Genomic DNA, 18,378 nt, shown 5'->3' on the forward strand with positions numbered 1-18,378 from the left:
GGTTTTGGTTTGTTTTTTGTGAAGTTTAATCTTTATGTAAAGCCTCCCAGCAATAAACGCTGCCTCTTTAAGTTGATTCTGTCTCATGAGTTCTGCAATTGGTACGTACTTCCTGCTTGCCACACAGTCTATCATGACACTTATAGCATGACTTTACTTAGTGATTCTCACCTTTAAATATTCTCCCCAAGCCTCTGAAGTCCATCTGGTCAGAGCAGTTGAAGACCACAACGTACTTTCCCAAACAGCGACCCATGTCTTTTATGGTCTCGGTCTTTCCTGATAACAAAAGGCAACATTTTCACAGCCTAAACTGAAATGCAACCATTTGTATGCTGATAGAAAACCTGACAACAAATGATCTCATAATAGAAACTATCAAAGCTAACTCTGTAATGAAGCCGTTCCCGACTGAGATAGCTGTGTTGTTTGATTCTTCATTTAAATGACCTGAGTTGTATAGAGTCTAGAAGGGTAAATTATCTATATTTAAAATGGTTAAATTCAATTACTTTAACACTTGGCAAACCTTGGAACAGCTTTTTAACATGTCTGTCCCATTCCGAAATCATAAGTTTTGCATACCAGTTCTAGGTTTTCATTCCTATAAAATGTTGCATTTTCTTTTTGATTCAATGTAATTTCCAAAAAATAGATAGATACTGTGTGACTAATTTTCATACCTGTTCCAGCTGGACCAGCAGGTGCTCCACCCATACTCATACCAAGAGCTTGGGCTAAAGTGATGTAACACCTGTCCAATTGTAGACACACAAACATAATAACAATCTAATTTCATAAATCATGAATCATTTCATAAATTCATAAGCTAATAATATCCATACTCAAAATGACCACAAATGAACGTGATCTCATTCTCCACAAGGTTCAAGGATTAAGCTTTAGAACCCTGCCCCTGAAGCTGATGGGGATTCAGCGATTTGCTCAAGGACACATCAGCAATCAGGATGACTGACAACAGGACCTAGCCCTCTGGTCACTGGTCTCCATCTTCATTACAATGACTGACCTCGGGGTAAAAATCATGGTAAAGCTGGGATACTGACATATTTTCTCTCCTTCAGCAGATACAGATTAATTCTGACCACTCCGTAACCAGATTTACTTTTTTCATCCCAACATCTTTTTTGCCACAATTTAGGACCACTTGCACCTTTCCCTTTTTTAACGTGATGTGGTGGCAGCGAGGAGGTAGGACAATGATAGCAAGCAAAACAAAGAAGAAAGACAGCATGAGAAAATGATGGAAAAGCAGAGCTGTCTTGGCGCCTCTAGCCATAAGGCCAGCATGCCACTTTTTTGGAGAGCTGCTGTCTGATGTTAGATGGTAACTCCCTCCCTAGTGCTGTCCTCTCACATCTCCTCCTTGTCTCTCCTCATCTTTTTTTCCCTCCTTGTCTCTTCTCATATTTTACCCTCTGTGTCTGTTACTAAGACACTTCTTGTTGTTGGACTGCTGTCTCCCTCACTCTGTCTGATCCTCTTTCCTTTTCTTTCTGTCATTCATATCGCCTGTTAGTTACAGATGTGATGATCGCTGTGTAAGACTGCTTCATCCTGCTTCATCCTGCTTTCTAATTTCTCATCCTCACAGTCCCCGAGTTGTCTTTTTTTCTTTGCTTTACAAATCCAGTCATTAGTCAACCACAGAAAGTTTAATCCATTTCATGAAACTTGACATTACAACGAACAATCACGGTCAAGTTTTCAGCATAAATCTAGAGTGGGTTCCTAAAATAACTGATGCATGATGCAGCATGCATTTCTGACTTAGTTACAAAGGCAGGGTCACGTTTTCTGTACAGTCACTCCAAGGTTACACTGTCTTTGTTTAAACTGCAAAAAAGAAAAGTTATACTGCTGTTTTTTTCCTTTATTTTCTTATTAGTGTGTGTGCATATGACTTTTGCCATTATGATACATTTTACTGACGTATGTCTGCTTTACCTGTCCGTCAAAGGTGTAATGACAAGCCTTTCGGTACACCCCAAGAATTCATTCTGGTAGACAAAGCCCACATCTGTAATGTTGATGATCATCTTGTCTGAGTCCTCATTGAAGTAGAAACGGCACTGCTTCAGCCATTCAAAGTCACTGGAGCTTTTGACATGCAACCGGCACTAGGTGGAGAAAGGGTAGCGATAAGAGACAGGGAAAGAGGGAAAGAGAGGGCAGAAGGAGACAAGGGGATGGAAACAGAAGTGAAGGGAGAAGGGAGATGGCATGTGAAGAATAAGTAATTGAAGGGCACCACTCAGAAGATTATTTGAAAAGAGAGATGAAAGCCAGATAAAAGAGGGGAAGAAAGGTGGAAGGGCGGGATGTGTGAGGAGGGATTTCGGTGACAGGAGGGTAAGATTAAAAGGGTGGAAAGAGAAGAGAAGCAAGAAAGTGGAGGATGAACGAAGAGGTCATGAAGTGAAATGGGAAGAAAGGAAGGTAAAGGATAGGGGAGAGTGAAAAGGAGGGAAGAGAAAAGTCCAGCAAGTTAAAATGATGCAAATGGGAAAAAGTACAAAATGAATTAGAATAGTAATGAATAGAAGAGATAAAAAGCAGAATATGTGTGAGAAAAAATACAGTGGGGGTAGAAAAGTAGCAGTGTGATATATTATTGGAGAGGAAATAAGGTGAGGCAAAAATGTGTTTAGAAACAAACAGGACAAAGGAACATGAGCAGGACAAATTAATGGTATGAGCTAAATAAATACAAATGATTTTAGAAAGAACTGAAAAAACACATCCAAATAAAGTTTCTTCAAACTGCTTCTATTAACCTTGGGGTTCAGCAACATGCTTATTCTGCCTTAAGTGGAGATTCAAACACAGTCGTGACTTTAAATATTACTTGACTGCCATTAAAACCCCTCTGACTACTTTCGACAGAATTTACTCGCTGCAGTAAACAACATTTTGTATTCTGACATGGCAGCCCTTGGGAGTCTGAATATCAAACACAGTTTACAGAGTGGTTGCTATTTTGAGCCGGAGATTCTAATCTTGAACAGAAATTGCAAAGCGTTCATGTGCACAGTTCAGCGTCAGTCTAACTGATCCCAGCTCGGATGTCTCTGGCCTCTTTTCACCGAATGATCAACATACTCACCAGTTCATCAAATATGTCCCTCTGGTGGACATGAATAGTGATGAGGGTCTCATACTTGGTCCTCTCCACAGCCTCCAAGTCTCTTGTGGTCATGTCAATCAGGGTGTTAAGGAGATCCAGGAAGAACTGGTTGGTTTTGGACATGATGCGACGATCGTATCGGGCATTGGTCAGAGCTTCTTCTGAGTCCCTTGTCCAAATCATCTGAATACCCAGTAACCCCACCTACATTAATGTGCAAAAAACAAAACACATCAAAATGGTCAAATGTACCGATGACCTTAGAAATCTAACTATTGTTTTGATGAAGGAATACTATAGCAGTTTAGTACCACACCCCAAGATTTACAGAGAAAATAACAGCCCCAATTCCCAAAAGTTGGGATGCTGAGTACAATATAAATAAAAACAGAACGCAATGATTTGCAAATCTCAATAACCCATATTTTAGTCACAACAGAACATAGAAACAATAACAAATACTTATAGAAAACACACCCTTTTAAGAAAAAAAAAAATACTTGTTCACTTTTAACAACAGTCAGTAAACATCTGGGAACTGGGGAACGTGGGTAAGGAATATTGCCCAGTTCTATTCTGACACAGGATGTTTCCAGGTGGTGAACAGTCTGGACTGATGTAAGGCAGTTAAAAACCCAGAGTATCCTTCTACAAAGTATGCGATTTAGCTGAAATATGCAGGTTGTTCCCTGAAAAAGACAGGGACATGACTGGATTGGAGCATATTTTGCTCTAAAACATTTAGATACTTTTCAGCAATGGTGGTATCTATCCAGATGTGGAAGCTGCCAGTTTCATAGGCACTAATGCACCCCCATACCATGAGAGAGAGCAGAAAAAGACAGATTGCGTGAGGATGTGGTCTCCATGTTGTATAAAAAGTTTTCCACATTGGCTCAGTCAGTGTTAAATGACCTCTGGTCCAGAGAATATAACGGTGATTCTGGATCATGTTCACACATGGCTTTTTCTTTGCAGCATAGAGCTTTAGCCTGTACAGCAAACTGTGCTCCCACACATTGATTTTCTGGAGGTGTTCCTGAGCCCATGCAGTGATTTCCATGACAGAATCAGGTCTGTTTGTAATGCAGTGCTGCCTGAGGGTCTGAAGCTCGCAGGCATCCAATATTGATTTTCAGCCTTGCACACAGAGATTTCTCCAGATACTTGAAATCTTTTGATATCACGTAACGTAGATGACGGGAAATTCATATTTGCAATTTTACACTAAAGAACATCATTCTGTAATTGTTCTACAATTTTAGTTTTTTGCAGATTAGTGAAACTCAGCCCAATTCTTTCATCTAACATGCTCTATTTATATCCACTCATATTACTGAGCTGTTGCCAGATATCCTAATTAGTTGCAAAATGTTCCAGCTGTTTTTTTTACTACCACTAATTTATCCAGACTCTTGTTGGCTGTCGTTGTAGTCATTAAATTCAAAATGAGCCAACATTTTATCTCAAAATAGTTTTCTCAGTTTTAAACATTTGCTAGATTTATTATATGGGTTTATAAGACTTGCGAATCATTGCATCCTATTTTAACTTACATTTTGGAGCATCCCAACTTTCTTTAGAATTTATTTTGGAGTTTATTACAATGTTCATAGTAGATTGCCTCTTTAGGCTACACAGGTTTCTGTTTTTGAGCAGCGCCGTCCTTGCTCCACAAGGATAGCCAGTTGTGGTCGAATCAATGTTTTAAAACGTTTGCGGATTAGTTCCTGGATTTGGACAATGACTTACTTGAGATGGGAAGGAGTTGAGGAAGTCAATTAGCTGGAAGCCAGAGTCCTGGATAGCCAGAGCAGCTTGTCTGATCACAAGGTGCAAAGACCTCTGGGATTCTTTCAGCAGAGCATTGAGCCACACCTCCACGTTCCCTTCAGCTGTGACGGGACGATCCAGCTCCACAGTCTCTCCCTGCCGTGATGACACGGCCAGAATGCGGTCATATATCTGTGAAAGGCAACACTGATTAGATCGATTATTATAACTACAATGATGAAGTTATTTTTCTTATAAAAAGTATATTTTTCAAATTCTACATTACTCTGATTAGTTCATTCAATTTGACATTAAAGCAGCTATTATATTTTATTACTTTCATGTTACAATCACATAAGTGTTTAAGATAAACAACAAAAAAAGAACATAATCCACCTTTTCATGAAACTGGACACACTTGATATTGTCAAAGACATTGAGAAGGTGGGCCTGGATGGTGTGGGAGTCAGAGGCCTGGCCCAGGATCTCCAGCAGGGCAGGATCAGAGACAAAGAAGAAACGAGGAAACAGCAGACGCTTCTTCTCCAGATAACTGTTTGACCACATAATTTTAAAAAAATCAATACAAAGTATCATCTGACAGACAATACAATAAACCAGATAGTTAACTGTACAGCATAAAAAAGGAAATCAGTCACTTCACTTACCCTCACTACTGATTATCGTTTAAAATCTTCTACCTTTCTTTTGGTGGTTAAGTTCATTAGAACCTAAAAATAAGGGCCATGGTGGTGTTTTAAGTTTTTTCTACTCACCCTGTTAGAGACTTCTGACAGATCTCCAGCTGTTCGAGGAGATGTGGAAGCAGCTGTCCCATGGTCTCATCCCCCACGCATGACTGTACCACATTGGGCATTTCATGGGCTCGCATCATGATCTTCACCCATGACTTATCAATGTTAGAGAAACGCTTTGCTTCCTAAAAAGATTGAGTTAGTCAATTATCTCATGATCACTGTTTGACTGTTTTATTATTTTATTTTGTATTTGGTTATTTCTTTTAAATGCTTGGACGCTGTTTGGCGCTGATTTTAGAATTAAGCTCGTAAAACAATCTTACAAAGGCAACATTTCACTATTATTTCTTCTTCTTTTAAATGTCAAAACACTGTGGCCTGAAAACATTGCCTGGACCAGTGATTTATTTTGCTCAAGAGACTGAAATATAATTTTTGAAAATGAAAATAAAAGAAACTCAACACCTGGCACATTAATGCACTACTGCACCTAAACACCCAGAATATTGTCCAGAAATCTGATAATGATGTAAAGATAGAATTTTTTTATGTAAATTGTGTAACTGCAAATGAGTAATTTCAGTTCAGTTCACTTGTTTGCCTTTTAAACTGAAATTGCCTTTTAAACTGCATTTGGAGTCCATGTTTAAGCCTGATAACCAATATGAATCACATCCTGAAATGTTGTTCACCTTAGGCAACTGTTTGGCGATATCTCCACCCACAAACACAGCCTCCAGATAGATCCACAGGTTCTGGACAGTCATCCAGTGCTCGATAATATCAGTGGTGTTGGAGAGATTCTGAACCCACTTCTGAATCTGGGCTTTAAATGGGGTGTTGTACCTGAAAAAGAAGGTAAATCTTCACGTTCGCCTTACTTAGGGACGCACACCTGTGTGTGGCTCGTCTAATGTCTAGATTTCCCACAGCTGTGGAAGAAGATCATCACTACCGACACTAATGATAATGACACTCAACACTGCCGTACCGGTTGCTCATAAGGGATCCCAAGATCATTAGGCTATCCTCCATGCTGGCAATGATCTCTGATGTGCTGTCTCCTCTCAGCAGCAACTCCCCACGGGTCTTAAAACTGGCAAATGTAAAAGTCTTGTTGTCCCACTCAGCGATCACTTGCTTCAGCTTTTGTTCAATATCACGCTCTTTCACAGCACTGATGCAGATATCCTGCACAAGAATCCCGCCCCCCAAATGTTTTTAAATGTTAGCAATAAAAATGCTGATGGCAAACAGATGCATATGCACTGAAAAAACAGGATTGGTGTTTGCACTGAACAGGACCACCTATCAGTTAATTCAATATATTACTCTTTAAACTTTTTAAATGTTTTCATTTCCTCCAAACAATTTTCCAAACTTGTATTTTATTTGGAATTTATTATATCAAATAAAAAAGAAAACACATTGAATTAGCAGCTAATGATTCGTTTGTACCTCAATCTCTTCTTTATACTTGAGTAGAGGAGCCTCCATTATGTTACGCAGCTTGAATGTATCAGTTTCCACCTCAAAGGTATGGCCAGTCACCTGGATACAAAACAGGACAAATTACAGCTATTATCATTATCATTAGGTTCTGGTGATGACTTGATTTCAGTCAATAACATTCAGTTGCAGTGCTACACCAGTGGCCATGTTTCACTAACCTCCGTTATCCTCTTCCAGTGCCGGGCCATCATTGCTTTGTTAGTCATGAGTTCCAGCAGGGGGCAGCACTCACTGAATTCATCAATCGTTTTCTTCAGATCCTGAAAGGCCTGCCACTCTTTCAGAGCACGAGGCAGTTTTCGACACCTGGTAGTTCACAGGACGTGACAGTCAAACTCATATTTATTGTCTTCTTTCTAAACTACACTTTAGCTTTGCTGAAGTCAAGTAAAGTTGACATGAACTAGATTAGATGTATAGTTGACATTTTGTTTGTTAAAGGAAAAGTATTACAACACACTTCAAGTTTGGTATTAACGCTACAAGAGTCATTGGATTGGACAACTTGTTGAGTATCCTTCCTTACTAGCACAGAGCAAAAGTTCATGCATCAGTGTCTGTTCATAGCTTCACTCAACCAAATCAACACCTCCACAACAGATAGCTGACATTTCTGCCAGAGGAAACAAATATCCTCTCTTCTTCAGCTCTGACTATAGCTCTATATTTTCCTTCTGACTGCTTCTAATGTTTATCTAGATTTTCATTGTCAAGTAATCCCTTCCAGCTATATTAAAACTTGTTCTTAATTTCTTTAGGTAAAATAAACTAGCCTGTAGCCTATTAGCCTCTTTCCCCTTCAGTGTCCATTTGACACATGCTGGACAAATGTGACCACATAAAGGGCAAAGATTAGCTTTGCATTGTGAGACTGAAATATTAATGCAGTGTTGATGAAGAACAGGAAGCTTTGTTTCTGCCACTGGAAAAAAAAACAACTTTTTTTGTTGTTATGTAAAACTTTTGGGTTAGTATTTCGAAATTATAACATCTCGAAACAAGTTTCCATATTGTAGCAAGTGAGAGGAAGCAGTTTCTTTAATGCCTGAAAATAAGAGTGATGTTTATGGATGGACTAATGAAAATCATTTAATTTAATTCTGCTTTTTTTTTTTCTCTTTGTGATGTCACCAATTCCTGCAGTAATGAGAGGGCTTGATTACACAGTATGAGAAGGTTATTTTCTCACATAGTCAGTTTTGTTTGTTTCCAGTTCAGCTTCTTTCCTGAAAACGTCTCCTTCTTCATTAACATATTTTAAGCTCATGTTACTACATCTACAGTTAAAAGAGTTCAACAGTTGCTTGAATAAAAAACAAACAAATAAATTGCCAAACCTCGTCTGAAAGTCGAGCAGCTCATTATTAATCTTCTCGATGCAGATGTCAGCCCAGAGGATATCATAGTAGCCATTAACTGTATCGATGACATTGTTGTAAAGGCCGTACAACTTCTGCAGCAGAGCCAGTTGCTTCCTAATCTCCAATAGCTGAGGATGCTGGGTAACAGGAAGTCCAAAGAGCTCTTCGCCTCCCGTGTAAGTGATGTACTTCCTGAACAGGTTGTCAAATCGATTCTGAAGAGGAGAAGAGCTACGATTAGGTACAGCTTACGCTCTGATGGACTTTAAAACATTACACATTTGAGGTAAAACATTTGCAATTATCTGAGTATAATTTATACAGAATAAAAAATCTGTCTTTTGCTAACCATGAAATAGAAACTGTAACAGTATAATAATAGTAATAATAATAATAAAAATATAATAGCTCTTTTAACATCAGTTTCAAGTAACTACTTTTCTGAGGCATCAGGTCAATGCAGGATCTAAATATTTACTAACTGACAGAGAGACAAAATAATTAATCACTAACCAACCTGGAACATGATCAGCCGGTCACTGGCATCTTGGGGTGCAAGTCCCACAACCATGGGACCATCCTTAAACAGAGAGGGAAAAGTGTCATTTTAGTAGCTATTATTAAAACTAACCTTAACTGTAATTAACTGAGCATTTATTTGTTGAATTAAAATAAAAAGTTTAATTGAAACAGAGCAAACAGCCATAGATACTTTACCTTTTCATAATCTTGATAAAAGTGTTGGCAGTCTTCCAGAAAGGTCTCCACATTGCTGACCAGTTCTTCTCTGAAGTTTGGCTGCAAGGCGACCAGCTCGTTCTGCACCTCTGTGCTCCGGGACAAGAGCTTTTCCCAAGTGTAGCGCAGAGTATCCACTTTTTCAGCCTCCTCTTTAGCCACTGACAGTTCATACTTATGGAGCATGGCATAGGACTCCTGTGAGGAAAAATAAGATACTAAGTCTTCCACCTGACAAAAACTAGAATGTGCAAATGTGTAATTATTTCTTTCTGAGCTTCTTGTACAGACTCATAAAGTCAAACAGCTAAAAATGTCTCTTTCCCACTGTGTGTATTTGTGTGTATAAAAAGAGCTTCGATAAATATGTGATGCTGTGGTTTACCTCTATGGGCCCAACTTGAAAATCAATAGATATCTGGTGCTCTCTGATCTCCTTCAGTGCGGCCATGGCAATACGAATATCATCCAGGTCTTTGATCTGTCGATTCAGTTTCTTTCCTGCTTCATCTACAAAAGCAAAAATGTGCTCCATCTCTGAGCGACATTTCCTGTTACAGTAAAGTCCGTAGTCCACCATCCAATTCTTGATTTCAGCAGAGAGGGACATCTTTAAGGGTGCTGGCAGGAAGTAATATGAGCATGCAGAGAGCATCATTTAACTTGCTGAAAATCTCAAAAATCTCATTCATGCCGGTTTTAAATTTGTAACTTAATAAGACCTGTGAATAGCGCCAAGGCTCCTACAGCAATATACTCTGGTTCAGAGTTTACTTCCAGCTCTAGATCTCGATAGAAAAGAATCTGGCTCTCAAACTCCGATAACAAGGGACTCCCCTCGATAAATCTGTTCAAAACACAAACAAAAATAGCACTAGTGCGATGTCAGATAAGCAGATTTATATAGAAACCATACATTTCAACGTACTTCCTCATGGTCTCTTCACGGTCTTTCCTCCAGATGTGATGGTAACGGCTAAAGTGATGTAGAGCGGTCACCACTTCCTGCACATTAATATCAACAGGAGAATATGAAATGAAGTGCACTTATAGAAAAATAAAAGACATTTATATTCATTAAATATACAGAAATATAGATGAAAATATCTGTTGTAAATGTGGGATAAAGAAATATAAAAAGTGTATGGCATGATTTAATAAAAGACAGCTAAGTTTGGATTAGTTTCATATAAAAAATAGCTTAATTAAGTGCCATGTACCTTTTTACTGGAGGTGATAGAGGTGCTAAGTACAGAGATTAGCTTGGCTATTTCCTTGTTCTCAGACACACTCTTGTAGTAATTTCTGGCTTGGAACGGGATGGCCTGGATCATAGAAGCTGACATGTCTGAGGTACTGCCATCTGAAAATGACAGAATTTCACAGAAAACACATTGAGCAGAAATGATGGACATTATTCTTCCAAATATTAACTTCTGGGCTTTTAAAATAATTATATGTTACAGGTCTTTTTACAAGAGAACATGTTAATAATGGAATTACTTCCATTTAGTTTTTCTCTCTCTGTATATATAATTTCTAAAAGTAAAATGTGCTTTTCATAGTGGAAATTGATTATCCCTGCCGCTTTCTAATTAAATATGTATTTAATTTGCATTAAATATGAAATTCTTGAATATTTTCCTCCCCAAGCAATATTATGTGTTTCTGCCCCTGGTCAGATATTTGCTTGCTCTGCTGAGCTGTAAAATCGAGTTGTAATTGTATGCTGAAAACAGCAAATCTTAAAATTTTAAAAATGAGTGAGCTGACACAGTTGGGAGCTGTTGAAGGTCTGAGGTTAAGCTATGAAAGTGATAATGTTCTCTATTACCAGCCAAGCTTCTGTATGTTGTTGCTCCGTCCTCTGTTTCGCTCTCAGAGCTGTCTTGTTTCAGTGCTGCCATTCGCCTTTCATTCATTTGTCTCTGGAAAGGGGAATGTAAAACCTCCGGGTTTATTTAGTACACTGCTGGACCACGACAATATTAGTTTAAAAAGAGCAGTTCTAACAGTTTATTACAGTTATCAAGCTAAATGTCACAAATTGATTTTTCCTTTATTCACCTTAGATATCCTTTCTTTGCTCCACTGGCTGACTCCTTTGCTGACACTGACTACACACTCTACAGCGCGGTTTAGAGCCTGTTGAACCTCCTCCAAAGCTGGAACCATGACAATGTTAGGGATGGAAAGGGTCATGTTTACTCTGAAGATTGCATGGTGATCGCTGCTTTTGCCATGGCTGGTTGGGTCACTTGCAGCTTCAGAGGGAGAGAAGGGTAACACACATAAAGTATTGGAATAGACATTTTATGAGCTTATTTTAAATATTTTAGGCCTTTACAGAAATATAGCAAACAATTAAACAAGACGCACCAGAGAAGTGTATGAGCGAGGACGTATGTATGCGCTTGCGCAACATCTCAAGGGTGTTGCGTGTCACTTTGAGCAAGGCATCCACATTACGGTGGTTGAAGTAGGACAGCAGCTCCTGGGCTTCCTGCTCCATCACTTCCATCAAGTCCCTCTTCTTCTTCCTCCTCACCAACGGAGAAGAAGGACCAACACTAGCAGAACGTAGCAGCGTGTTTCTGGAGAAGAGACGCTCGTCATCACCTAAGAAGGTGACACGTTTACAGTCAATACGAACACCTTCAGCAACACTTCACCTTGAATAAATCAGCATTATAATAAAAGTAAAAACAACAAGGTCCTAAAAAAGGTAATCCCCTTTCCTTTAAAAACCTTTGAACTGCCTTTTTTAACTTGTCTCTTACAGCATTGAATCATAATTATCACACTGTATTGTGTTTGATCGTGAAAGGAAACTGTCAGCATACCTTCACTGTCATTGTGGTCTATGGTCTTGCTCTCTGTGCAGCTTTCTTCCTCAAACTTCTCCACCTCCTCTCTCTGATTGTGGTCAAACTCTAGCAGCATGTTGATCAGTTCATTAGCTGCCTCCTCCACCAGTGAGCTCTTCATGTTCACTTTCTGGGCTTGTCTTATGCAAAGGTCCTAGACACATGCAGATATACAGTTCAGTTCAATGTAATTAATCTTTAGAATAAGAAATAATGTTTAAATACAGAAAAAAGTATTTTAAATGTGTGAGAATTACCAAAACCACTTAATAAATATTGATAGCATCTTTCAGATGTCTGCATAGTTACACAGACTTAGTAGAGCAACAATAACCCAGCGGATACTTTTATTTTATTTGTCTTCGTTTACCCTGGTGGTTTGAACAAACTCCTCACAGGTCACAGGCTCATCCTCTGGCAGGACACACAGGTTGGATATGCTCATCTCCTGCAGTACTGCTTCTATTCTAAACTCCACCAGGTCATTCACTCTGTCCATCAGCAACTCAAGATCAGCTAAACAGACAAAAAAAACCACACAAAAGAGAAAGGGAGGGACACAAACCCACCAAAAATAAGGGAAAGAGGGAAAAATCAAGGGGAACTTGTTATGCGTTTGAACAAAGGAGAGAACAGTGATAAACAGACAATTCAGTATAAAAAAAGACAATGTGTAGAGAGAGAAAGAATCTATTGAATATATGAGTGTTACTTGTGAGAAAGCCACCTATGCAATAAATCCATTAATCACACGCAGCCAGTGCTGAGTTGCAGGAATGTCTCGTGTCAGCGTGTACAGGATCGATCTCGTTACATTTTTTGCTTACCCAACACTTTGTCGATGCGGTCGAGATACTTGTCAATATTCAGAGATGTCCAGTTGAGGGAGGTCAAACCCGGTTGTATAGCCTCATCCACCTGTCAAGTAAGTCATGTATGGTATGATGATGGTGATGCACTTTGTAAGCAACCTGCTGTGACAGTCAGTCTCATACCTGTCACCAGTTTAATGCTTAGAAAAGATTCATGACGAAACCAAGCAACAATAAAAAAGGATCTAACATTTTTTTGTGTGTTCTTCTGACTTACTAGAGACAACTGAAAATAAAAACATAAAATCAAATGAAATCAAATAAAATGAGTCCTATTTTGAACTTTTATGTAATCACATGACGCTCGATCATGGGATGCTGGGTTGGACTGAAATGCAGGACTTTGCAGAGAAATATAAAATCAAAACAAAGCTTTATTAGCTAGCACTGGCAAACATAATTTAGCTAACTGGAGCGCGCACAACATGAAGGATTTGACATCGACATGATAAAGAACAGAGGGAAACCATCCATCCTTAGACTACGATGACTGAGAACCTTCACAGACACATCCATCCATCCATTTTCTTACCCTTATCCGGGGCTGGGTCTTGGGGCAGCAGCCTAAGTAGAGAAGCTGAGACCTCCCTCTCCCCAGTCACCTCCTCCACTACCCAAAGCTCATGACCACAGGTGAGGGTAGGGACAAAAACTAACTTTGAGTCAAGCTCAGTTGCTTTGATCTCTTGCCCAAGATGTTGATTTTTTTTATTTTTACCAAAGTTCATTTTTTGGGTTAAATAAAAAACACTTTTTTGGACTTTAACCTGTGCCTGACTGTCCTTTACTGTTCGGTCAATCACTCTAGGATTCCCAATCCCAGCCGGCCACCTCGCACCAAGGGCGCGTCTCCAGGAGACTAGTTCCAGAGCCCAAGCCATTCACATCCACCATATCTAGCCGCTACCTCTCAACACTCACACACTAACTCAGGCTCCTTCTCCATGAGAGAGGTGACATTCCATGTCCCAATTGCTAGTTTTGGTAGCCGAGGGTCGGTCCACTTACCTTAGCTACATGTGGCATGGCCAGCTGTTCAAAGACACTCTGAATCTTGGCACGCACTCTAGTGTTCTCGCTCAACATCAGCTGAAATGAGATAGATGCATGTTGGAGCATTTTTGCAATCACACAAAAGGGATGAACTGAATTTTTCAGTTGACAATAAAATGGGTTTTTGTCGATTTTAGTCATTTTTAAAAATCTGTGTGGAATTTAAACACAATTCCAGGATGTTTTATACTCCTACAGGGAGTGCAGAATTATTAGGCAAGTTGTATTTTTGAGGAATAATTTTATTATTGAACAACAACCATGTTCTCAATGAACCCAAAAAACTCATTAATATCAAAGCTGAATGTTTTTGGAAGTAGTTTTTAGTTTGTTTTTAGTTTTAGCTATTTTAGGGGGATATCTGTGTGTGCAGGTGACTATTACTGTGCATAATTATTAGGCAACTTAACAAAAAACAAATATATACCCATTTCAATTATTTATTTTTACCAGTGACACCAATATAACATCTCCACATTCACAAATATACATTTCTGACATTCAAAAACAAAACAAAAACAAATCAGCGACCAATATAGCCACCTTTCTTTGCAAGGACACTCAAAAGCCTGCCATCCATGGATTCTGTCAGTGTTTTGATCTGTTCACCATCAACATTGCGTGCAGCAGCAACCACAGCCTCCCAGACACTGTTCAGAGAGGTGTACTGTTTTCCCTCCTTGTAAATCTCACATTTGATGATGGACCACAGGTTCTCAATGGGGTTCAGATCAGGTGAACAAGGAGGCCATGTCATTAGTTTTTCTTCTTTTATACCCTTTCTTGCCAGCCACGCTGTGGAGTACTTGGACGCGTGTGATGGAGCATTGTCCTGCATGAAAATCATGTTTTTCTTGAAGGATGCAGACTTCTTCCTGTACCACTGCTTGAAGAAGGTGTCTTCCAGAAACTGGCAGTAGGACTGGGAGTTGAGCTTGACTCCATCCTCAACCCGAAAAGGCCCCACAAGCTCATCTTTGATGATACCAGCCCAAACCAGACTGGAGCTCTCTGCCCTTTACCAATCCAGCCACGGGCCCATCCATCTGGCCCATCAAGACTCACTTTCATTTCATCAGTCCATAAAACCTTAGAAAAATCAGTCTTGAGATATTTCTTGGCCCAGTCTTGACGTTTCAGCTTGTGTGTCTTGTTCAGTGGTGGTCCTCTTTCAGCCTATCTTACCTTGGCCATGTCTCTGAGTATTGCACACCTTGTGCTTTTGGGCACTCCAGTGATGTTGCAGCTCTGAAATATGGCCAAACTGGTGGCAAGTGGCATCTTGGCAGCTGCACGCTTGACTTTTCTCAGTTCATGGGCAGTTATTTTGCGCCTTGGTTTTTCCACACGCTTCTTGCGACCCTGTTGACTATTTTGAATGAAACGCTCGATTGTTCGATGATCACGCTTCAGAAGCTTTGCAATTTTGAGACTGCTGCATCCCTCTGCAAGATATCGCACTATTTTTGACTTTTCTGTGCCCGTCAAGTCCTTCTTTTGACCCATTTTGCCAAAGGAAAGGACGTTGCCTAATAATTATGCACACCTGATATAGGGTGTTGATGTCATTAGACCACACCCCTTCTCATTACAGGGATGCACATCACCTAATATGCTTAATTGGTAGTAGGCTTTCGAGCCTATACAGCTTGGAGTAAGACAACATGCATGAAGAGGATGATGTGGACAAAATACTCATTTGCCTAATAATTCTGCACTCCCTGTAGTTACATGCAGCTTTGATCATTTGGTTGTTCACTGTATGCATTTTTGAAATTTTAGCTACAACTGTGTGCTATGCTCACCTGTATTCTATTGTAGTGTTTCTTAAAGATGTCCTGTTTTTGCAGCAGTAGAAGAGCAAAGGGAGGGATTGCCAAATTCATCTTTGTCATGCAGTTCACCTCTCTGATCTGCGTCAGAATCTCTGGGTCAAAGTTCACAAATAACTCGCCAGTTTCTGGAGATCTGACCAGAAGAGAGGCTTGCAGGCCAACTTTGGCATCCTCCATCTGCGTTGAGGTGTTTAGTGAGGTTTATGTGAAGAGATGCAGGGAAAATGTGTGAATAAGAGGGGAGAAAAGATGTTCATTCAGTTTGTGTTTCAGATCCTCAAACTAATTTTAATATTAGACAAAGATAACCCAAGTATGGACAAAATGTAGTTTTTTCCAGCAAGAACTGCAATGATTCTTTTATCTCGCTGTAGAAGAACTTTGCCTCTTTCTTGTTTACAGAATTGTTTTAATTCAGCCACACTAGAAGGTTTTCAAGGACAAGTCATGGCAAAACACCTCAATCTGATTTAACTCCAGACTTTGACCGGGCCACTCCAAACCCTTCATTTTGTTTATTTATTTATTTGTCATTTCCACTTTATTTGTCAGTGACCAAGCAAAAACAGAACCTCTGTAGAGAAAGGATGCATTGTACCAGGTTTAGCTGCTAGCTTGTTTTCATCTGCAGCTCCTGAGACGTTGAGACATTCATAGGTGGACTTCCTGGTGTTTTTCACATCTGTTGTCCTGCTACATAACCCAATTACACTTCAGTTTGTGCCACTTCAAGGCACAAACTGATGGCCAGACATTGTCCTTCAGGAGCTGGTGTGATATTGCTTTTATGAAATGCTGCATTAGTTTTGTGCTGGATGTCACTCTCATCAGTCCACAAAATATATCGGGGAGCATTAAGATGTTTTTTGGCAGATCTGAGTTTGGCAACAGTGGGACTGATTTGATGAAAGAGTTTTCATAGTTGACAGTTTAGTTTTTACAATGGGGTTTAGTGTTTTAGCAATTCAGAAAAACTCTAATACACCTGTGCTTTTCCCAGCAACTGAGGCTTTTACCCTGCACAGTTTAAGGTATGATAAAGCACTGACCTTATAAATGGCACAAAATACACATTTTAGCTGGAAGCTGGTCATTCACAGGGGAAAGGCTCCATTGTACAACAACAACAACAGTAGTAATAGTAATAATAAATTATTATTAGTCAGGCAAGTATATCATATACCAAACATGCTTCCAAACTAATGACATTTTTTTGCATTCTTCACATCAGGTCAAAATGTACTTTTTTTTAAAAAGTGACTGGCACTGCGGAAATGGATCTACAGCACCACTTAAGAAATTGTAAAGAACTTCTAACAACTTATTTACAGCTTGAAATACGTGTATGACATTTATTACACACAGATTCAGTGAACCCAATCCAAAGAGGAAGTCTGGAAGTCCGCCATTTTGAATGTAAAATGACATTTTGGCACAGTTTTAGTGTTTTCCAGGCATCGCTGGTTTACACATTCGCCTGCAAAGTGAGAGGTCACTGGTTAAATTCCATTTGGTTACTTCAGGAACTTTTTGGGGTTACTTCAGAAAGGGACATCTTCGTCAAAGCCATGTTTGTGGTGGAATTTTGATCATTTATCACTGGACATAAGATTTTCATCTCTAAAAATGTATTTTGTCCAGTCTGTCCCAAACTTCACACTTTTGATGACAGTCTGGCGACGACTACATGCCAATATCTGGTCACACATGGTGCCACAGTTCTCATATAACATTTTAATCAAGACTACCCCACTGTGATTGAAGTATTTCTTGCAAAACAATCATAACCAAACAAAACCTTTCCTGTTCTGTAAATGAACAGTAGGACAAAATGATTACTAGTCATTGCGGAAAGCACAATTAATGTTTTTGTTTACATCGTTGGAACGAGGAAAAATTCCCCCACCACAAAAACAGAAATACTCATGAAAGCAACCTGTAGTGCAAACACGAGGGCTGAATTTATTACTTCCTGCACTAGAAACCTGCCGATGTTGCTGATATGGATAGATCACCAGTCTTCCTTGTCTTTATCTTATTATCTCCTGTTGAGATGTCGCAGCAGAAAATGCAGCCTGGCCTGTTGAAACATTGTTTTTTTTTAGTGTTTCAACTGAAAAAATAGAATGCCTTTGATCCAAATGGAATGCATCTTGTGAAAAAAGGTGACATCTTGTGACATCACAAGATGATGACATAGATCCTTTGTTATGTCATCATCTTGCTGAGAGAAAAAACCCTTAAGTAGGAGCTTTGCTCTGTTAAACTTTAATGCTCAACGGACCTTGACCTGACAGCAAGCAAACCCTTTTTGGAGAGTTTTGAGAGAATTTTACTTAGCAATTCACCGACCAAGCCGACACATTTCACCATGTCAGCTCACCCATCCTTCAGCTCAAATGAGCTTGGATTAGTTAAAGGGAGCATTTTGGGAAAGCACTACAAGGTAGAGGCTTTCCTC

At 39.4% G+C, this 18,378-nt stretch overlaps 1 protein-coding gene across 1 annotated transcript in view; it reads right to left on the minus strand.

Annotated features, from left to right (window-relative positions):
- The window catches only part of LOC146562067 (dynein axonemal heavy chain 5-like), a 64,585-nt gene extending 48,491 nt beyond the window's left edge, over positions 1-16,094 (minus strand). Inside the window, exons 1-26 of the mRNA XM_085294982.1 lie at positions 15,888-16,094; positions 14,038-14,118; positions 12,985-13,075; positions 12,528-12,673; positions 12,134-12,311; positions 11,670-11,909; positions 11,358-11,554; positions 11,125-11,218; positions 10,511-10,653; positions 10,219-10,295; positions 10,013-10,137; positions 9,676-9,911; positions 9,270-9,488; positions 9,070-9,132; positions 8,529-8,767; positions 7,350-7,497; positions 7,138-7,230; positions 6,671-6,870; positions 6,372-6,525; positions 5,698-5,861; positions 5,318-5,474; positions 4,901-5,113; positions 3,128-3,352; positions 1,969-2,141; positions 684-754; positions 172-279 (exon numbers count right to left, since the gene is read on the minus strand). Coding sequence (XP_085151108.1) covers positions 172-279; positions 684-754; positions 1,969-2,141; positions 3,128-3,352; positions 4,901-5,113; positions 5,318-5,474; positions 5,698-5,861; positions 6,372-6,525; positions 6,671-6,870; positions 7,138-7,230; positions 7,350-7,497; positions 8,529-8,767; positions 9,070-9,132; positions 9,270-9,488; positions 9,676-9,911; positions 10,013-10,137; positions 10,219-10,295; positions 10,511-10,653; positions 11,125-11,218; positions 11,358-11,554; positions 11,670-11,909; positions 12,134-12,311; positions 12,528-12,673; positions 12,985-13,075; positions 14,038-14,118; positions 15,888-16,094 — 4,042 coding nt within the window. The remainder of the gene's footprint in view (positions 1-171; positions 280-683; positions 755-1,968; positions 2,142-3,127; positions 3,353-4,900; positions 5,114-5,317; positions 5,475-5,697; positions 5,862-6,371; positions 6,526-6,670; positions 6,871-7,137; positions 7,231-7,349; positions 7,498-8,528; positions 8,768-9,069; positions 9,133-9,269; positions 9,489-9,675; positions 9,912-10,012; positions 10,138-10,218; positions 10,296-10,510; positions 10,654-11,124; positions 11,219-11,357; positions 11,555-11,669; positions 11,910-12,133; positions 12,312-12,527; positions 12,674-12,984; positions 13,076-14,037; positions 14,119-15,887) is intronic.
- Between the last annotated feature and the right edge of the window lie 2,284 nt (positions 16,095-18,378).

This window comes from Mchenga conophoros, linkage group LG12 (genome assembly GCF_057382185.1).
Source record: "Mchenga conophoros isolate Kocher_MC1m ecotype Shallow Benthic linkage group LG12, M_conophoros_male_GT1.1, whole genome shotgun sequence".
NCBI lineage: Eukaryota > Metazoa > Chordata > Actinopteri > Cichliformes > Cichlidae > Mchenga > Mchenga conophoros.